A 22,990-nucleotide genomic window follows, 5' to 3' on the forward strand; every position below is an offset into this window, starting at 1 on the left:
CATCAGTTAGTAGGACAAAATCAATACAATTTCACTGCCTTTAAACCTTTAAAGCCGATGCACTGTTCAGCTGATCACATCTAATTTACCTTTGTGGAGCAATGCATCTGTTGGCTCAATAAATGGGCCTGCTTTCATAACTAAAACACATTAAAACGAGAATACAAAGGATAAATCTGTATGGTTTATATGAGAAGCTAGACGGCCCAGTGGGTAATGAAGGGAGGATGCGGGAGAGAGAGAGAGGGTTTATTTGGCTGTTAAACATCAACATGCTCTTTATGCTCCTGGCTTTATGGAATACATTAGTAAAAAAGACAGAACACACGAATATCACATTCGCAAGAAAAAGTACAAAAAAATAGTTCTTTTGCAGAACTTGTGAAGAACCAGCAACATTTACCACATGCTGTTGTGTGGATTTGCTCAATGCTTCATGTAGGCTAATGCCCAATTATGTTGGCTGTGTAATATGTATAGTGATACTGCAAAAGTTTTAGCAGCAGGGGTGAAAGGTAGAGCTGACTAAGATTATGTTTAGCATGCTGTAAAGGCAAATTTAGTGTAGAAACAAATGAATTTTGCTAAGAACACAGGAAAGTGTCGTATGACGATCGGTGCAGAAAGGAAGCATGAGTCTAATTGATCAGAGTAGACAGGTCTCCTCTACTTCTCTTTCATCTCTGGGTTTCCTTAGCTTTGAGTTTTCTGGGCCCTGGACGACCCGCTTCCTTGATCTGAATCATTTTTAAGTCAATCACAGCACAAGGAAGGGGGTAGGGGGTGGGGCTCAGGTGTCTCCGTCCCAGTGAGACAGAGGAAGTGGTTGAGCCTCCAGCAGCTCCGGAATGAGATCTCTCTGCCCATCGCCACAGGAGCCAGCAGGAAGCTAGGTCAAAGCAGCTGAGACGGGCCTTTTATCTAGAATGATGGGCATTATCCCTGCGGGGCTGGGCTCATCCCACCCTGCGGCTGTCATCCTGAATGTTTGTATTCACAAGCCGCCGGATCTCAGCCTGCTCCACTCCTCCAGGAACTGGCATCTCTAACTTAATTAGGATGCTTGTTGACGGTGTGATTTGATTTATTCTGCGGGGTTATGCGTGATTTACATATATGAATCAGATATTCATAAAGGTAAAGACGATGGGAGTTTTCAGCACTGCAGTATTTACTTGCCGTTAAAGATCCCTTTTGTCTCTCTCGTCATGATGTTTAGGTCTGGTACATGGACGGTTACCACAACAACCGCTTCGTGCGGGAGTACAAGTCCATGCAGGATTTCATGACGACGGACAACTTCACGTCGCACCGGCTGCCCCACCCTTGGTCGGGCACGGGTCAGGTGGTCTACAACGGCTCCATCTACTTCAACAAATTCCAGAGCCATGTCATCATCAAGTTTGACTTCCGCACCTCCTCCATCAGCAAGTCCCGGCAGCTGGACTACGCCGGCTTCAACAACGCGTACCACTACGCCTGGGGCGGCCACTCTGACATCGACCTGATGGTGGACGAGGGAGGCCTGTGGGCCGTGTACGCCACGAACCAGAACGCTGGCAACATTGTCATCAGCAAGTTGAACCCCAACACATTGCAGATCATCAAGAGCTGGACCACCAACCACCCCAAAAGGAGCGCCGGCGAGTCCTTTATGATCTGCGGCACGCTCTATGTCACCAACGGCTACTCCGGAGGCACCAAGGTCTACTACGCCTACTCCACCAACTCCTCTACCTACGAATACATCGACATTGCCTTCCAGAATAAATACTCACATATCTCCATGCTGGACTACAACCCGCGTGACCGCGCCCTCTACGCCTGGAACAACGGCCACCAGGTCCTCTACAACGTCACACTGTTCCACGTCATCCGCTCTGAAGAGCTGTAACCGAGGAAGATGGATTAGATACGTACATATCGTCTGTGTAGAGATTTCCATATATACAAAAATATATCTGCAAAAGAAAAAGAGACATCATGGCAAGACCATTCTATTTACTATATCAAATGACTTCTACAGAGAGACTGCATCAAACGTGAATGCAAAGTGGATTGAATGTGCATATACATGACGTTGAATTTAAAAAAAAAAAAAAAGCTAAAATTGTTTGCCACATAGAAAACGATTGTAATACAAATAGAGTTTAACAGTAGGCTATATATTGGATTTAAAAGAACAAGAACAGATGCCAAAAAAACATCACGCCTTTTTTATAATGGAAAACCAACCTAGAAGATCATTCCTGTGGCTCCGGTTCTTCGGCAGTAATCCTCCCACCTGAACTTCTCTTCTGGACATGGGGGTCCTGCACAAAGACTATGGTACTGGTAATAAACTGTTTGCCATCCTGGACCCCCAGGTCCCATGGACAGACAGAAAGAGGGTTGATCACTCTTGCCGGAAGACTTGAGAGCCTATGACGACAGTCTGTCACACATATCCTTTTTATCAGTACAGTAGCAAATCAAAGTCTGTAGAGAACAACAACAACAATAACAACATCCACTAAAAGACCTGAAGGCACTGACTGTTGGCAGCACTATTGTTTGAGATGATTTTCCTGTGTTTGTGACTATGTGTGAAAAAGGCTTTCTTTGCATGAGTGTTTTCTATCACTCTGGTCTGCTCTTCTGAATGTCTTTTTGCTGTATGATACTAGAACTATAAAAAAATATAAAAAAAAAACAAAGAAGGGAGGGTGGGAGGGGAACGGGATAGAATACCTTGGGGATTTGAGGATTTGCAAAGATATTTGCTTTTTTCACTTGTTTCTATTTAGTTCTTGTTTTTGTTCAGTTCTTTTTCATTGAAATGTTTTTTTTTAAATGTTCTTGTATCACCGTAACTGTTGGCACTGGTTTTTGCTTCTCTGTATTTGTTTATTTGGACTGTGTGGGAGGAATCTATCTAGCTCATATCTCTCTGAAGAAAAAAATAATAGAATGTATCAAGTAATGTATCCTGGGAACCTGGTCCTCCTATCTTCAACTCAAATCATCTGCCTGTAGTTGGGAGAGTTTCCTTAGAGGATAATGCTGTTTCATGTCATGTATCCCCCCACTGCTAGTGAAGGATAATGCTGTTTAAATGTATACCCTTGCAGAGGACAATGGCTTTTCACTCTTTTTGCGCTTTGCTGGACATGTGTTGTATCTGAGATGAGATAGTTAATGATTCGTGTCAATAAAACAGAGAAATCTGATGCTAAGGTTGTTGCCTTGAAACAGTTTTACCTATTGTATCCTCAGTTCTACGTGCTGCCATGTGTCAGCACTTTGTGCATGACTGGCCATAAGAAGGTCACTTTTACCTGTCATATCAAGAGTAATACATACGTCCTGCCTTTTGGGTTATCCTTCATTAGGATAACGCGGAGAGGTCACACAAGTCTGGACAAGAGTTGCGGGAAGAGAAGATTATTCTGCACTGATGCTGTTACAAAGCCTTTTGTGTTTTTTAGTTGTCATAATGATTTCAAAACACATCGAATATTGGACCTCACACAGTTCAGTGTCTATTGTATTTAAATTTTCATTTTTTCACCATTATGATCACTGTGGCAGTCCAGACAGTTTGGTTATATTTTCTATTTCTGTTATGTCATGACCACTAAATCTTAATTATTTGTAGAACAACACAAGAACATTTGGTTTTATTGATAGCTCATAAAGAAAAGATTTTTCTTTAGTGACAAGGAATAAATCTGTCAACAGCTACCATCGTTACCAACTATAATCACCGCAATTTGTGTTTTTCTCTTTTTTTACCTCCATCTTTTGACATTTCTTGTTTGTATGTTCTGATGTCTTCCTCTTACAACAAAACTATCCACTTTTTGTTTGCCCAACATTTCTTTCGTCCCCTTGTTTAATCTCCACTACATTCCACTTCTCTGTCCTCCCCCTCTTTTTATTCCTCATCTTTCAGCCATTCTGTCTTTCCCGCTCTTTGTTGCTCCCACTCTCTCGCTCCCTCTTAGTCCTCTGATGTTTCAATCGATGAATAAATGATTGCTTCTATTTTCACTCAGAGTGCTTGGCCATACGCAAGCCGCCAGAAAGGATGAGCTAGAGATAGAAGGTGGGAGAAAATGAGAGAGCGACAAAGAGAGGGAGAGAGGGAGAGAGAGACATGTTCTGAAGGAGGTCTCCGAGCATGTAACACAATGAGCTGTCAATCAGCGGCTGAATACATTTACATGTTTAGGAGGTGATTGGCGCATCAAGAGACACAGCACCACTCCCTCTGGCCCTTGTTCCCCCACCCTCCACACACACACACACACACACACACACACACACACACTGTCGCCTGTGAACTTGACAGTTGCATTTTATTTCATCATTTTGCATGCTGGCACTCTATTCATTTCTGCACCATTGCTTTGTTTATTTCAGAGATGAATAGGTGCAGTAGGTGTTCGCTAATTACTTGGTGCATACCTTGCCCTCTAAATGCCATGACTATTGCAGCAGCACTTCTGGGAGTAAAGGACAGACACAGTGAGAGGTTTGTCCTTGCTTGGGTCAGCTGTAAGGTGCATCATCCCCCCAAGGACAAAACCACTTAGCGATGACATTTAAAGCAATATATAAAAAGCTAGGTTGTTTTCATTGGTGTGTGTGTGTGTGTGTGTGTGTGTGTGTGTGTGTGTGTGTGTGTGTGTGCGTGCACGTGCCAACAACAGAGGCTTGTAAAAAGCCATAATTGCACTGCAGTACAATTACTGCCCAATACAGAACAAAATTCTTTTTAAAAAATATGTAAAATCAATGCAGACTATTCAAGTGAGTTGTTAGAATTTAATCATCCTCTCTTCTCTTCTTCTGGCATACGGCCTCTCTTATGCATAGATACACACACACACACACACACACACACACACACACACACACACACAGATACATAGACGCAAGCACACAGGAATACTTTGCCGGGTCAGTTTAGGTTGAGGTTTTAAATCATGAAAATGCAGACTTTGAACCCAAGGTCTGCCAGGTGCAGGCTGCATTCAGAGATGCACCTGTTCACTGAACCATTAACACAGTCTGTATTCAGGTAATGACTCTTGATCACAGCCTGTGCTGGACTTGGCACTGAAAGAATAGGTCAGAGAATTTCAGAATCACAGTTGCATTACTGCAGCATTACAAGCATTCCCCGCCATCTCTGATTTGACAGGCTGACAGTTTGTTCTAATACAAACTGCAGCACACCATTAACTGGATTTATTCGTGAATGTCTACTACAAAGTTATTCCTTATCAACGTTTGATGCAGATACACTTTATCTGCCGTCCCTCCAAAGTTCTGCAGACCAGCAAATACTTAAAGTTTCATTAAAGATATAAAAAGCTGATTAATCCCTAACTGTCAAGAGAACCAAAGCAGTAATAACATTTCCACGGCCTAGGACCTGGCCCTGCACTCAAGCAATTACTGAGTCCTATAATGCAAGATGACACACGCCGACAATCTCTCAAGCGCACTCTTTTTTTTTCTGTTCCATTGCAAATGTTTCCATTCAGATTCATCAAGTGGAGAGTGGAACAAAACAGAAATAAAGCCTGGGTCTCACGTTTTGATTCTACCTCGGAGCAATCTCAGAGCTAAAACTATTACAAGCCCAGTGCGGGTTAGAATAACAGCCAATAATAAATCAATAGAACCGTAAAGCATAGGACTGAGAGAGAAAAACAACAGCAATAAAGACAATTCATTTTAATTATGGTGCAATAAAAAGGCAAAGTGAGAGGAACTCAGATGTCCCCGTTGCAATTCTCAGTGCACTGGTTCCATTTACAATTGTGTCCTTGTCAGCAATTCAAACACCTGCTCCATAACAAAATGTCTCCTTAATTAGCATTTTCCTAAATACATTGTTCTCGCAGGCAACATATGGGTGCACGGATACACATGCACACACACACACACACATGCACACGCACGCACACACACACACACATGCACACACACACACACACACACACACACACACACACACACACACACAAACACACACACACACACACACACACACTATCAAGCACACTCTTTATACTATAAGGTCATTACATAGGCCTACTGCTTACAAAGATAACTGTCCACAGAGGACCAATAGCAAGGTCTATATGGTCTGTCCTTTTAAAACTGCACTTGTTCACATACTCAGCTGATACACATATTTTTGGCATCTATTTTTCCTGACCTAGAAAAGAATCAAGTTCTCCTAGTGAGTCTGCTTTGAACCTTAAACCACTCACTGCCCCTGGGCTTTGTGAGGACTAATGAGGAAAGCTCTGTTCATATTTCCCACCATTTCTTTACCTCAGTCAAAAAGCTGTGGGCGATATGTATGTGTGTGTGTGTGTGTGCGCGCATGCGCATGTGCCTGTGTCTGTTTGTGTGTCTGTATCTTTGTAGGTGTAGGGCTGTGGAGTATGCAGGCATTTGTGTATATGCTAATGGTGCTTTATGAGCACGTTCTCTGCAGTGTGAGTGATTTACAATAGCTGTGCTTTGTCAAGCATACAGTACACATGCTTTCACACTTAAGTGGCCACATGTGGCGATGACAGTTGTGCCGCAAACAACATTTTGCCTGGACAATATGGATGGTCTTTCGCCAAGGGTCAAGCCGCGCGTGTATGTGTGTGTGTGTGTGTGTGTGTGTGTGTGTGTGTGTATGTGTGCGCGGTGCATGTGTGTGTATATTGGTGTGTGGGTATGTATTACTAACAAGCTGTGGTGACAAAATGCATGCCATCTGTGCACACAGGAGATTTCACACTCTTGTTCATGTTTGAGTTGTGCCAGTATTCTCACTGGGAACAGTGGCCAATAGACACAGGGAGGCAAAGAGCAACAAGCTCCAGCCTGTTATCCAGTCACATGTGCACTGCACTGATTTTAAGTTATATATATGTTTTGCACATAGAGAGAGATTGTGGTTTGTATTTCATATTCTTGTCTGCGTTAGATTTTAAAAAGCCACACTGATTTTCAGCTAAACCAAGGTAGTAAAAAACTAAATCTGTGAGCAAGGTATGAAATTTGAGAATTATGATCTTCAGTGTCTCCTATAAATTAGTCCTTGGTGAGGTATGATCTACAGTAGAGTAGCTTGTGAGTGGTGACGCATGAGTTCTGATTCAGTAAAGGCATTTCTAATCCCTGGTTCCAGATCATTTGGGGACAGGCTGTGAAAGAACAATGAATTATTCAGTATTGGCTGTTCGACTGGAATGAAATCAAGAGACAAAATCAAAATGATTTGGGTGGTGATTGAAATTAAAGGGTGGTAGCGACAAGGAACAATCTCCCTTCCTCAGTCGCTTCAGAGCCTATCACAGAGACTTGTGTCTTTGCGAAATAACCACCTGCTTTTTCTGATAAGGGACTTCAAACAGAGCCTCACAGATTCCTCACCTGTGGAGAGACTCATTACAGCGGCGCAGTTTTCCTGTCTGCCTCAATCTGTCTGCATACAAGTCTTTCAGCGTGTCTCTCTCAGTGACTCTACCGTTCAATGTCAATACCGCAATCACTTTAATACCATAAGGGCCCGCTAACATAGTACTCCTCCACACACGCCTAGTCATTATCGAAGATTGTCAATTTGTAGATCTACTCCAGCGCTGTGTCCATCCATTTTACTCAGCGGCTGCCCTGTCAGAACTCTGTCAGCCCAGTAATAGCCTGATTACTCTGTGGGGCTTCTGTTTCACCTGACACCTCGAGTCTCAGGGGAAGGCATAAGAACAGCATTAGATACAACCAGATCAATACCTCCAGGCATTCGCCCTCTTTGCCAACATCGATGGATAATTCTCTGCTCAACCTCTCCGCCCTGAGTCACGCGTGTGCATGTCATAACATGCGCTCTAGAGATGACGTCTCCATCTCTGTCTCCCTGCAACATTCTCTCTCTCTCTCTCTCTCCCCCTCTCTCTCTCTCTCTCTCTCTCCTCCTCAGTCATCAAGAATGCAAATTGGAAGTGACAGAGCAATCGTGAATTCCATCACAGAGAGATAGAGCGAAACAACTTCGCCCGGGTCTTTGGGAGAAGGTCTATCGCATATTGGTAATTGAACATTTTGGTGTGTATGTTTGTGTGTGTGTGTGTGTGTGTGTGTGTGTGTGTGTGTGTGTGTGTGTGTGTGTGTGTGTGTGTGTGTGTGTGTGTGTGTGCGAGTGTGTGTGTGTGTGTGCGTGTATATGACTGTGTGAGTGTTTGTATGTGTTTGGTGGTGGGATTCATCTCTGTAAACTCAAGGTATGAATCTCAGAGTTCCCTCAGAATCTCAGTCACTCAGAAACATTAATCCTAACTCTAACATTATGGTAAATATGGATCCCATACTCTGCATGACGCACGGTAAATGAAATTCAAATGAGGCATACAGAGCAGTGCAGATTAATAGTTCTTTGCTAAGAATATCTGCTGATGCCTCGAATACAATCAACACTGACCAATGTCTAATCCACCCTGGAAGCCATCTCTATAGCGGGTGCTGTTGCCACATTCCAGCTCATCACCTCCTCTCCCCTCATCTAATTTTACCGTTGTAGTGATATGGTTGTAGCAGTTAATTTACGCAAATTTAAAAAAAGCCTCTCTCCCTCATTGTGCTGTTTGAGCTCTTAATATTGCGTGTGTGGCCGGATGCTCTGCTGAGCTGTGAGGTGTGTGTGTCTGTCTGTGTGTGTGTGTGTGTGTGTGTGTCTGTGTTTGTGTCTCTCTGTGAATATTTGTGTGTGAGTCAAGGGGATCTTTTTACCATGTAATGCATGGTAATTGACCGCCTCACTAAAAGAAAATGAGTATGCATGTACATGGATTTGTGCAAGTGTGCATGCATAAATTTGGGCATGCATGTGCACTTGTGTGTGTCTGTTAACCACTCTAACCCCACAGCATCCACACCTTCCCTCTAACTCAGCCCAACACAGCACTCCCCACCCCCCATCTCTGCCCCCAGCTGCACTGAGGCAGAGAGCAGAATGGAGCAGAGCCGTGTGCGGTGACAGTGACATCCATCGCATGCAATGAATAATCAATGAACACCATCTGGTGCGTACAACAGGGGAGCACAGCTCCAATCGTTTACTCGGCGATGGCTCTCTCTCTCTTCGTCCCACACACTGTCTCTCACTCTCTTGCTGTCCCTCTCACCTGTTTCCTCACCCTCCCTTTCTCACTTTTCCCACACACATAACCACTATACACCTACTGAGTCTGTCTCTCTCATCATCTCTATCTCTCTATTTTTGTCTTTTTCTCCATCTCTATTCCCTCTTCCCTCTCCTCTGTACACCTCAGTGGCCTCTGTGTCAGGCTAGTCATGGGATCCCTCATTCTAATTCAGCAGTACAATTCCCCAGCAATTAATAAGGTGACCTCTTGCCCTTTAAAGGACATCCATCTTTATGATATCTTATTGTAACTGAGTCCTTATAAGTGCGGTGTGAAAGGACTGCAAAAGCACTCCAATTATATAACCTAAAGGACACCCAATTTAGGAAAATAACTTTGTACAAGGGACTTACAAAGGTCTGCCTTTAAGAGTTAACTTACCTTTAATCTTTTTTATCTTCTTTTTCCCCCCAAGACTTTACAGCTTCAGAATACAAGTATAAGCATATCCCAGGCCATAATGGGCAGGCAGATTTGCACTCTACAACATCTGCAACATCAGATCCTGTCTGACCAAAGACTCTACAGCTCCTTGTACAAACTCTAGTCATCACCCATCTGGTCTGCTGTAACTACCTTCTGGCTAGGCTCCTTAAGTACTCTGTTTAGCCCCTACACTTCATCCAGACGCTGCAGTCTGCCTTGCCTTCTACCTCCCTGAATTCTCCCACATAACCCATCTACTGTAGATCACCCCTTCCATTTGCTCAAAAACCTAGTATGGGGTTAGAAAACTACTAACGGAGCTGCATCCCCATACCTGAAGGTCATGGTGCACCCCTACAGTACGACCCATACCCTGCACTCTAATACTATTATACATCTCTTTGACCAGTCTCGCTGTGATTTAAACAAATGTTTAAAGTTGCACATTTGAACATTCAAGTAAATGATGTAAAATCTATCACATCATACAAGTAAATAAATTGCATCAGCTGCTCCAAAAGATCCTCACAATACTCCTCCTGGTGTGTGTCTAGACTGTCAAGCACATGTCCCAGAAGATATAGGATCAAATGTAATTTCTGTAAATTTGATTAAGGTCTCTGAAATGCTGAGCTAGCCTGAAGAGCTGGCTATGAGTGGCAGTCATCCCTTTGGTTTCAGTAGAAACGTAATAGTGCTCAATTATAATCCTGATTGTTTAGATCGAGATTAATCTATTGATGTAAAGTTTGGTCTTGTTAATATTAGATGTTTAATTTATTGTGGACTAATTGTTTTTCATCAGTAATGATTTAATTTCTTCAGTCTCATTTCATCAATCTGGCTTCTGCTCTTAACATTACACAGAGACTGTTTTACTTAGAGCTACAAATGTTCTTACAGCAGGAGATGCTGATGAATGTTCTATTGAGACACTACTTTTAATAAGATAATAGAAAAAATTGTTCTCTGTTGTCTTGGATGGTAATACAGTATATTCTCCTCTGCAGATTAAGCTGCCGAGCACCTCAAGATTCAGTTGTAATTTTCTTCCTCAAAGTATTCTGCAAGGATCCATTAAAATGTGTTAAAGCTCTATTTAGTAAAGAGAAGCAACAAAGCACACGTTAGAAGACCACTTAGGTAAGGTGCATGCAGATAGGAAAAGGAGAGATAGGGTTGCCCAGTTGGAGTGATAAGCCTCCCAAATGGAAAGAGGTGCAAAATGTGGAAAGGCAAGCAAGGGCTTCATCAGCCCCAGGGCCAAAGAGAGTTCCCTACTGGCAATACAAAATCACACCAGACATATTAAGAATTTTGTGGAAGCTTATCAAGTTAGCATGGAAGCGGTAGTTCATTCCTGGGTCATGGTGTAGAGCACAAGTAACTTTCATTCCTAAAGTCCAAAGTCAGTTTTGGCCTATTTGCCTCCATGTAGAATGGAAGATTCAATTTAGTGTGTTGATGCAGAGGCTGTCAAGTTTATTGGTTATTTGTTGTAGTAAATAGATTAATTAGAGATTAATAGAAGAACTGACATAACAGTATTATGAGAATGGTTAGAAATCAATTTTCCAGCTGATAGGCAGGAATAAATTGGTTTTGTCTGTGAAGGAGAAAAGGTTAGGAGTGAAGCATTTTGGGGCAGGCATGAATTAGGATGATCTCAAATGAAACAGTGAGCACTTCCTTAAAGGCAAACTTGGTGTGGTGTAGCAGATTGTGTATTTTTGAGTTTACAGTGCCATGGGAGGATGCAGTAAATGAGGCACACGAAAGAAAATGCTTAGGTACACTTCGTTTTCAGTGGAGGTACAACAGCGGGGTTGGAAAGCAACAGTGAGCCCCGAGTAAGTTGCATGCCAAAGGTTTGTAGCAAAGTCAATTTTAACATTACCAGGTGAATTAGACAACTTTAACACTACCAGGTGAATTAGGCATTTGTGGCTAGAGCTTAGAGCAGGCAGCTCTAAGAGAAGAAGAAAGAAGAAAAGAAAACATACTGACTGGGTCACAAAGTCACTGCAGTTATAGGTTAGGGACCATTTTTTGATTGTAGCATGGTTGTTGGCATATTGTTTGTTATGTAATATATATTAATATTAGTTAGTAGATGTCTTATATAGCTAAACTTACTGTTTGCTGAGACAATTCTGGTTCTGAACTCGTAAGCAGGCCTTTAGCCTAATGCTTGTTCATACCATTCAGTTTCTGAACTGCTGAGCAGGCTAGAACTCATTGGGTAATGTTGGGACCTAGGGATAAGCTTAGACACAGGGTGATGTTGGTGATTGTAGCTATTTTTGGTTGTTGAGAGTGGATGTGGAGGAGGAGGTTCTGGGACACCAGAACCTATTGCTTAGCCTGATGGGAAGCATCCACTTGATGATCCCCATAACAACAGTAACATTTAGATTAGGTGGTTATGAATGAATGGTGCTCCCTGTATGATGGTCCTGTTGATTTATGATAGCATTGTCTGATATCCCCAATGGTAGCTATTTGAGGGTTAGCACATAATATTTTGGACAGCTGAATTGGGCGTCTGTACTGATGCTCACAGGTACAGGCCAGCCACTCCTTGATTCTGCCTCCCTGAATTTGACTGGTGTGAAGTTAGTCATGCAGTCTGATGTGAAAGAACATCCTGTTTTGGGGGAGATGGGACAGACATGTGACATAAGACTGCTCATGTCCAGATGATTATGATTATGTAGTGATATCCAGCTGCCTGGTGGTGCTTCTATCCAGGCTGAGTTAAGTGTCACGCCTGCTTCTCAGTTTGGCAATAGCTATATGAGGACTGTAGTTGGTTTGCTTGACCACGTGCACTCAAAGCAACCAGACTACAGTTAAGCAGCACTCATTTGACCAAGCATAGAAAAAAAACTTGTAGGCTGTACATTTTAGGCATAAGTGCCTGTGCGTGGCATGCTGTGAGGTCATACCAAGAGAAACTGTCCAAAATGTCCTAACAAACTCAGCAGGCCCAACAGACACATCAGGAGCCACAGCCATTAAACTAGCTGCCCTAGGTGTGAGTGAAGACAAACAAACTGTTGGAAGCGACAATGACCTTGAACAATGTTATGAGACATCACAGCACCAGGTGATGCAAATGATAGTGCTAAATATGTAGAGTCAAGTCATTTCATGAACTGTTCTGTGCTTTTGGCCCAGAGGAGGAACACTGTCTTGGCTCCAATGTGTTGTAGAGAGGTGCTCACTGGAAGTTGGGGTGTTCAGACTTGAATAGCAATGAAGAGAAACAAATCCAAGAGAAACAAATCCAAGGAGAAGAGTGTCTTGGATTTGTTTCTCTTCATTGCTGTTCAGTGAGGAAGCAGAGCCAAGAATGCAAGACGAAAATATATTGTCAGAACCAAAACCGATAACTCTTTGGAGATCTTCAGCAGCTGTCATTGTTTTTGCATCAGGAGATGAGGTCATTGGGAGGGTAGAGGTAGCGTTCCAGAGACTGCAATGCCACAATCTCAAGTTAAGCCTAAACAATTGCCACATGATGGGAGCATCTGTCAGGTTCTTGGAACAGATTTTTGATTGCAATCGCATGGCTGCAGATCCTGCAAAGATGGAATTCAAATCCATGATGTCAAAGGTTGATTTCATGGAAGATGACAGGTGTACCCCCTCAATGAGAAGAATCAACTCCTTTATGGAGATGGTATGTTACTATCAGCATTTCATTCCCAATTGCTCTACCATGCAAAAGATTTTCATTGCCTTCAGTGCTGCATAGAAGAGGAGGGGAAACGTCAAGGCAAATGCAAATATGGGACCATGCAAGAAACTCAAACCCCAAGAATATGACACTGCCTTTCTTGATCTAAAGGATAGTCTACAATGCCTAAAGGGTCACATGTAGCAGTGGCAATATACTTCTCACCGAGTGTTATGACAGTCAGCTTGACGAAGCTGATGAAGTTGGTGAATATGGAGTCCGGAACACCTTTTGCCCAAAGATACTGGGCAAAGAGACAGTCACCGGTGCTGTCACAGCCCAGTCTGGTCTTCTCTCAGCTTCATACAGCAATATAATTGTTAAGGGAGTCTTTGTTGCACATGACCAGCTCCAGAGCGACATAGCTGGTCCAGTATATCCATGGCCTCGAGCCACCATAACAAGACCCTCTCCCTGTGATAACCCTAAAAGAGGTTCAGCAAGGTCAGTAGCTTCACCCCACCATTTCAAATTCCCTCGGTGAGAAAGTTCTAGAAAGGATACAAAGGCCTTGGAACTGATCAAGCAAGAGACTTAGAAATCCAGGATGAAGTGTTCTACCAAATCTTTGTGTTGCTTTAAAGACTGGTAAAAGAAAGCCTTGTGTGGGGTGCATGACCTTGCCAAACACCAAAGGCAGGAAAGCACAATTAAGATGACAAGACAATGCTTTTTCTGGCCCAGCATGGAGCAAGATATCCAGGAGTATATCAAGTGTTGCCAGACATGCATCCTGGCCAAGACTCCAGTCTCTGAGTCATCTCTGCATTTGGGTCCTAAAATCAGCGAAACTATAGAATGGGATATTTCTATTTCCCAGGGCAAAGAGGTTCAGTGGAGAACTTGGAAAGGTTCACTGTAACAATTAGAAAGTCTCTGCATATCAAAGCAATATGTTCCAGTCTCCCTACTTTAAACCCAACGAAGAGAACTCTGTGTTTTCTTTGGAGCTTCCAACTCTGCCATAGCAGCAGTAGCCTACCTGAGAACTGTCGATGCTGAAGGTCAATGCCACATTGGGTTCATCATGGGAAAATCTAAGCTAGCTCCCAAACCAGCTTGTACTATTCCACATCTCAAACTCAGTTCCGGTGGTAGAGATGGCAGATCTAATATTGGAGGAAGCAGGTATAGCATTGAATTCCAGACAACTAAATTCTACACCAACAGTAAGATCGTGCTTGGGTACATTCATAACTCAACCTGGTTTCATGTGTATGTCTCCAATGGAGTCACACATATCAGAAAGTCCTCTGATCCAGTACAGTGGCACTTTGTCTGTACTGAACATAACCCAGCTGACCATGGATCCTGACCTGTACACACAGCTGAAGCACACAAACTGGTTTACGGGTCCAGACTTTCTCTCTCAAAAACAGACAACATTCAGACTGAGAAATATGACTATGACGCAATATAACTTGCGGAACCAGAAAAAGACACACTGGTAAGATCTCACAACTTTCAGCACAAACACCATGAACACTCAGCTAAGTTCACACAGATTTGAGCGATTCAGCAGGCTTATGGATCCTAGGAACTTTAGACCGACTCACCCCAGGGCCTCCATTCTTTTATGTTGGTTTGACCCATGGGATAGGCCAAACATGGGCAGTCCTGTGTACATGTATGGGAATGAGAGCTGTTCACATTTAAGTAATTGAGAGAATGTCAACTTCAAGCTTCATAAATGCTTTGAGGGGGTTCTTTTCTATCAGAGGTCCAGTTGAACTCCTTCGGTCAGACAGAAGTACCAACTTTGTTGGTGCCTGCAGAGAGCTGAACATTGACACTGGAAATGAAGAGTTGGAAAATTATCTTCATGGTAAAGGATGCCCTTGGGATTTCAGCTCTCCTCACGCATTCCACATGGAGGGCATTGCACGGCAAATCCTTAATGGCGTGCTTTCCAACATTCATTGTGACTCTCATATGAAATACTATAATAAAAAACAGACTACTAGTTCCAGTGTCCACAGATCAAGATATGCCAACAGTGCTAACACCTGCCATGATCCTGACTCAAATGATAGAAACCTTACCTGCTCCTTTGGGAGACTTCAACCTTAAAACCCTGTATTCCAAGCATTGGAAAAAGGTGCAGTGTCTTGCCGACATCTTCTGGAAGCACTTAAAAGAGGAATACTTCCAGACCTTGCAGCTACAGAGAAAATGGCAGGACAATAAACCTAACCTACAACCAGCTAGCTATCTGCCAATTCTACATGGGCAAGTGAAGAGGGCAGAACAATAGTACATGAGACAACTGGATATGCACCATTTCACTACATATTTGCAATGTTTCAAGACTTCCTGTTGATGTAATGTTCAAACGTGTGTTGCGGGACGTGCTTGTTGTACACTATAACAGTTTAATGTGAACACTCATATCCCATCTCCACGCAGCAGCAGACATTGCCCAAAGGCATGCTGTTAAGAAGCAGGACTCAGGACAAGGCGCTTACATGAACAAAGAACACAGGGTCTTTATTGCAAACAAGGGAGAGAGAGACAAGAGAAAACTTTCTGGCAAATGTGAAGTCAGAGTGTGGGGAAAGAAGGGGAAAGAAGCGAGTATACCACATTAGCTGCTACATATGCCTTTACCTGTCATAGTTCAAGTGAAAGCCTAAAAACACCATTCAGATAAATTGTTTTAATGATTATTTTGAATGAATTGGAATGATCTGTTAATCGTTTTTAGAACTAGTCTCTTCCACTTTTATTGTTAGTACTGTCATTATCATTTAAATTCATATTTGTATATTTTGCTTTGGCAATAAATACCTTTTTTTTTCATGTCAATAAGCCAATTTGAATTTCAATTTGAGTGTACAGAACAGACAGAAACCCACAGACACAGACTGCATTATACAAGATGGAAGATAACAAATGGAGTTTCATGGTTGTACACCGTAATCTCATCCTGGACATCAGTCACAGGCAGGAAGCCTGTGTCACATAACTGGAAAATGAGTGAAATGGCGAGCCGTGTTGAGGATGCAGAATGAGTGTCACAGGGTGAGGTTGATTGAGTCTTTGGAGGAGGATGATTCAGAGGATAGGGCAGCAAATATCTTGCATAGCTGCCAGATTAGAAAGAGGATGTTGGTTGTCCTTGATCTATGTATTGTGCTCTGTTGAGCACAATACATTGTTTCTGGTGAAAGTCAAAGGGGGTGAATCTAACAGATATGAAAAGTAACACTTAAAATCCCTGGTTTATTTCTGTTCTAATATGTCTGTTCTAATGTTTTTTTTGTGGCCTCAAATATAATTTTTTGGAGCTATGATTTTTCTTTTACATTTTAGAATATTTTTATGTTATTAAGCTTTATTCATGGTATTGTAAAGACATTGTATTTGGCAAATCAGTGGAGCCAATGATTGATAGCTAGCCAGGTAGCATGTTGTTGGATAATATTAGGATAACCCATGTAGTGAGGGAGTGGGATCAAGTGTGTGTGTGTGTGTGTGTGTGTGTGTGTGTTTTGTGTACCACAAAAAATAACATTCTCACCATTCTCGCCAGAGAACTGCGTCTGTCTATTGTTTATTGTCTTTTTAATAAGGTTTACGATCTTTAGATTAGTGCTCCTCAACGACAGCCGCCATTATGTGTGTGCATCAATAACGACAGAAAATTCAAATTTCAGTTGTTAAATGTGGAATGATGATTGGAAACACCTTTGAATGTGTGCCCAGTTTAAGGTGACGCAAGCAATGTCATGGCAAGCCACGAAATTACAGAACAGGAAAAAATCCAGTCATGCCCAGCAAAATGACCACTTTGCTGGTCACTGTGCTTGATCTGCGCTGGCACAAAATTAGGACCCTGTATGTCCATTGTGAAATCTAATAACCAACACCATTGAAAATACACCACTAAACTGAGGGGGTTTTCAAACAGACATTCAAACAGAATATTGTCATTTGGGCATATTGACTTCCATATACTTTTGGTATTTCAGTATGCTAATTGAATAGATTTTATTAGCTCTATGGTAGGTATCAAACTAAAAGATTTGATATAAGGTTAATCCACCACAGGGGAGAAGTTGTATGCATGGTATGAAATGATATGTTGTTTTCTTTTAGCCACAAACAGACATGATGGTTGAAGTGATGGATTTATTAATGCTGTGGTTCATCACTGTCAGCATGACAATGAAAAGTGCTCTGCACAGCCTCTACTGTGTGTAGCTTTCAAACTATTCTCTCTGAACAAGGATCAGCCTTTAGCTAACGAGATTGCTCTTATACCATCTCTACCACATGACAGGCCAAAACAGGGAGAAGGCTGTAGAGATAGAGAAGGAGTATAAGAGAGAGAGGTTAATTGAAAATGAAACAACCTCATAAGGAACTTGGTTAGAGGGAGAGAGTGGATAAGATGTAGAGGAATGTGAGAATTGTCCATCTTTGTCTCTTCAGTGACAACAAGCCATAACAGCTTTATTTTGTATGGTAAATGACTACAGCTTATCTCTAATTATTTCTATGAAGGGATTTTGCTGTACACTTAGGTGGGGACAGTGGGGACGTGATGACAGACATGCAGGTTTAGGCCTAATTGAAAATGTAGTGATGTGTCAGAAGCGCCAAGAACCTATTCTAGCTGACTAGCTTAAAGCACTTCAGAAGTAGGAGTTGTATTAGCCTTGTTTGATAGGAATAACACAAACTAAATTAAAAGTTAATTTGCTAGTCTAGTTAGCTCCCTAAGCGAATTAAATGAAGTTATCACAATGTGTGCTATAGTGTGAATGAGTTCCAAGATTGGCATCATATGCTGGCCATTATTTACTAGTTGGGAAAACAAGAGCAGCATGCAGAATGACTTCAACTCTCACCTCCAAATAAGCTTCTCTTGTACCCCAGAGAAGGGGGAAGCAAATGCTAGTTGTGGAGAAAAGGTGGTCAGTGTCTGTAATGGTGGCAACCCAAGAACCCACTGGTGGACACCGCCAGTGAAGGGGGCTGTCAAGGTGAAGAAGAATGGCTGGCACAGAGAATTTGGAAACAGTTCCTTTGGATTGGTAGACGTGGTGGACCCCATCTTTATAAAAGGGGACCAGAATGTGTGTTCCAACTGAAGAGGAATCAGACTGCTCAGCCTCCCTGGGAACGCCTATGCCAAGGTGCTGGAAAGGAGCCGATGGTCGAGCATCAAAGTCATGAGGAACAATGCAGATTTCATCCTGGTCACAGAACAGTGGAGCAGCTTTTTACCATTTCACAGATAATCAAGGGGTCAAAGGGAGTTTGATAACCCTGTCAACATGTGTTTTGAGGATTTGCATGAGATAAGGTTGGCTTCCCACACTTGTTTACTGTTCAGCAAATAGCCTATAAATAAAAGAAAACTAAAAGTTTCTTTGTTGGCTGTAATGATTCAAATAGACCTAAATAGACTTGATTAACCCAAATCACATATGTTAGTAAGCCCATTGCAGTGCAATGGTGTTACAGGGTATGGAGCCAAAAAAAAGGAGCACACATTGGACTATAATACATACTTTACAATGACACATGCTAAGACCCAGGGATAATTTCTCTATTCAGTGATTGCTTTAGATTGGCCTGTAAGATAGCCTCTTCCCAACAGAGCAAGCCATTTACTTCCACTTGAAATTCTGGTCTTTTTCATCTAATTAGCATTGCACTATTCAATTAAAAATATTCTGATAATCTCCCAAGACCATAGGGATCATTTTTCTACCCGTTGCTTTCAATTGAGGGAAATCACCTTGCAATGCCCAGACTGCTGCTCCACCAGAGGGAAAGGCAGTTAACAAAAAAAATAAAAAATAAATAACCATTGCCTTGCTGCAAATACAAAATGCTTGGCTTGCTCAAGAAAATGAAGCACTAACTGCCAGGAATAGGCCTCTGTTTCAGAATTGTGTCCAGGCAGGCTTTCAGCACCATGGACAGCGTTTTACACTGAGACTTAGAGAATGAAAAAAGACCTAGACCAATGGCATAGAATTTCTAATAAGAATTTCATATTTTATGCCAAATTAGTGAAAAACAGCCTGATATGAATCTCTTTTTATTCTTTATTCTTTATTCTTTTTTAATTACCCTGAGGATCAAACAACACAAAATGGGTCTATCTATACGATTTCTACTAGTAGGTAATATTGTGATCAAATTAGGACATCTGAAATGTTCCTTAGGGACTTCATGGCAAGCTTGGTGAACCATCCTCAAGAGTATTTGATAATTATTTTATTGAGCCTTGGTTTATGCAATTTTTTTTTTACTTTTTTAAGGTTAGTTATTTTTTAGGTATTCACTCGTGCACACATGAGATATTTCTAAATATTTAACTATAAAAGTGGCAATGTCTTCTAACATGTAAACGCATGAATGCATTTCAAGTGTTGTATGTTGTATGAATGTATGTCAACTGGTTCTGTAGGGTAATGAAGGAAAGGTTTGTGTGTCTGCATGTGAGTAGGCTGGTTGAGTTGTGTCATTGGAACAAACAACATAGATCACTTTGTGTTTTCATCAAGTTTTGCTCCATTACTTGTACTTGTATGGGTTATTTTTAAATCATAATTCAATAAAAAAATTGGAGTTTGAAAGTGCTGGGCCTGAATCGTTTTTCCTTTGTTTCTGCATTTGCCAGCACCATGAAAGGTAGGCAACACCATGTACAAGACTCTACCATTTTTACTGGGCTACTTATTACTATTGAAGTTAAACCATCTGAATATTTTAACTTCACACACAAAGTAATTTAGTAAGTTCGATTTTGAACCATGGCCTAATAAATAAACAGACAATTCAGTCACTGTATGTCTCACAACAAATGGGCGGGGGCCACATCAGCATTCGAAACAGCATGAGAGTGTGATACACATGACAAACTGTCCCTTTGTGTTCCTAAGAGAAGCTATGTAAGCTGGTCCTCTGTTGAGTGCCAGGTATTCTCCCAGAGGGACAAGGCTTTGCCTTTAATTAATTTCCTGAATGATTGAGCACAGTTTAATAGTCGTTTCCTAGCTGTTCGGTGGTGATAACGATGGGAGCAGCCAAATGGAAGGGAAAGGCTATTTCTATAAAAACTGTCCTTCATGACAAATGAACCCTGACTCTCCATCAATTCTGTGAGTTTCTGTAAACAGCACTGACAGAAAAGGACATAAAGTAAGCAGTCAAACTAAGAATAAGATCAGTTACACAAGGTGGTCATTTGTTAAAATGGCAAATAAAACATCACAATTTGGAGGATGAGTCAGTAGACCCAGACCTGTAACTTTAGTGCAAAACCTGAAAATTGTACAAGAGACAGACATCTATTTATTGTCACTGAAGCCCTGAGCTGAACTATGAACCTCACCCCCTGTGACCCATGTGGGACTTCCTTCTTTTAGTCCTATGCTATCTCTTTGCAAGGCAAAACTCCCAGAAAACACCAGGGGGGAATAGTTCTGTCCCAAAATTCACTGGGGCAAATTGCCGAGTTGTGCCTCCATTGCCCAGTCCAGACTGATCTGGCATACAGTCCCTCAATGCCTGGCACATACTCCAAATATGGCTAAAAGACAGGGGAAGAAAACAGTCCTTTGCGCATAGTTAATCCCAAATGTCCAATTGGTTTGAAATGAGTTTTGCTTGTGGGTCTTGGCTTCAGATTATGAAAGGAGCATTTTCCAGCTCTCTCACCATCTGATTGCTCCTCTCTTCTGTGGAATGAAGTGATGCTGATGACACCAACCAGATATAACTATTCAGACACTACACTATATTAACATTGGCCTTCTATGTTTAAATCTTGTATCCTATCTAACCACATGCATATACACAAGAGCACTCACACATAAACTACATGTTTAACAATGACATATCTCCTTTTAGTCACAGATAACTTTAACAGCCGAACCTTTTGTCTTTCCATTGACCATAAAATGACCATGCCTTTCAGGTTCCTGTACCATACTCGCTCTCAGCTGGTGCACCTCTATCCTTGTTTAATTAAGGCAAGTTAAGGGACACCCCCCACTGCTCTCTGGGCTGAGAGCTGCCACTGCTGCCGACCCCTATGTAGTGAGGAGGAGAAACAGAATGGCAAGGGGGAGAGAGGTTGTTCCTAATTAGCTGGCGGGTCAGCAGTAGGGATTAATTCTTCCCAAAAATATCCCATTTTCAATCCCAGGATTAAAACCCTTCTCTCCTAGTACTCCCAGGAATCCCATTTTTAAAAATTCTGAAAAACTATATTTCCACCCATCTCTTAGTGTGTTAACAGACAGTTAAATTGTGCAGCCAGTATTAAACCAGAGCTAAAATGTTAAAGATATAGGTTTATCACCATTGACCATACAAATCTCCTGAACCGCCATGGAAATAATCAAAAGTACAACAGCAACTGTAATTTAGGCATTTGCACAATCTAGGGCCTATCTACCAAACTTTACACTTTACTGTTATTGTTATGTGGTAATTCAGCATATTAAAAGTCACACACAAAAATGTATTATTACAGGCCCCCAACATCGCAACAACATTTGGTTTAGGCCACACACTCCAAATTCTGTCTCTCAAATGATTTCGGCCAACCTAATTTATGTCACTTAGATTTGGCAGTTCAGATAAAAAACACAAACTATTTCTTCATAGATCTTTTCCATGTTTTCATTCCACAATTGGAATTCCAAGACATTTGGAACAAGTGCACAGCAAATGTCAATGATCGCTGCACAGCGAGATACAAAGTCAAACAGATATTGGAGCTATTGTGCCATGCTGAATCCTCAGATGGACATTGTGACCTGTAATAGGTTTGCCACTAAAAACAAATGCTTTAGGCATGCTTTAATTTTAATCTTTGATATTTTGATTGGAAGAAGCAGGAATACCGATCTAACATGCTTACCATGTGTGTATGTAGAATTCTGTATTAATGAATTTTAGTCCTGATTTTTAAACACTGTACTGCACTGTATAGATGCAATGAATTCTTAAGTTACGGGGTTCCTGACACCACTCCCGGGCAGGAGCAGGGAATATTCTGAGTGAGAAATGTCGGGATCCCAGGTCCCGGTATTAACTAGTCAGCAGCACATTACAGTAACAGCAGGAAAAGAAGAGACACTAAAGACAGTGGAGAGCTGCACACTGAAAGGGAAATAGCTGAGAGGACTCACACCGGTAATAAGCTGGTGCAATATGTGTATATTCTAGCTAACATTTGCCTGCTTTTCAATTAGTTGCCATGTTCCATCTTTCTTTTGAATTCTAGTCTACAGCGTTCACTGTAAAAGCACTATGGGTTCTGTTTTTCATGTAACAGCCCCTGGGCGTTTACTCTCCGTGTTTCTTTGTTCAAACTTTTCCCATTCTCTCCCTTCTCTCCATCTTCCCAAGACAGGCCGATACTTTACTTCTAATCAGTGATCTACTTTAGCCCCTCTTTGTGTCTGCAGGGTAGTGGGCCAGCAGTTGGCCTTATCTCAGAGAAAGAAGGATGTCATGTCCGGTCTAGCTTGGAGCCAAGGCCTCCATTGACACTTCCAACCACCCAAGACAGGAAATCGGTAGCATCCGTCCATGGCCTCAGCTGGATCAGGCATTGAACCAATGACAATATACTTGGAGCATTCTC

General features: G+C 41.9%; 1 protein-coding gene across 1 annotated transcript; it reads left to right on the forward strand.

The window, feature by feature from the left end:
* The first annotated feature begins 929 nt into the window (after positions 1 to 929).
* On the forward strand, positions 930 to 2,661 carry olfm1b (olfactomedin 1b). The gene is made up of 2 exons (XM_071527223.1): positions 930 to 986; positions 1,220 to 2,661. The coding sequence occupies exons 1-2, from the start codon at positions 930 to 932 to the stop codon at positions 1,892 to 1,894; spliced, it is 732 nt and encodes a 243-aa protein (XP_071383324.1). The 3' UTR covers positions 1,895 to 2,661.
* The last annotated feature ends 20,329 nt before the right edge of the window (positions 2,662 to 22,990 follow it).

The sequence above is a fragment of the Centroberyx affinis genome, unplaced genomic scaffold (assembly GCF_046629955.1).
Source record: "Centroberyx affinis isolate AG114_WGS23_722 - 3 ecotype Tasmania unplaced genomic scaffold, CSIRO-AGI_Caff_v1 ptg001506l_1, whole genome shotgun sequence".
NCBI lineage: Eukaryota > Metazoa > Chordata > Actinopteri > Beryciformes > Berycidae > Centroberyx > Centroberyx affinis.

What these genes read in the sequence shown, in the direction of transcription:
- olfm1b (XM_071527223.1), top strand. Translation starts at nt 930, where the DNA reads ATGGGCATTATCCCTGCGGGGCTGGGCTCATCCCACCCTGCGGCTGTC. An exon ending in CTGCGGCTGTCATCCTGAAT is followed by an intron (nt 987 to 1,219) that starts GTTTGTATTCAC and finishes CATGATGTTTAG; the next exon opens with GTCTGGTACATGGACGGTTA.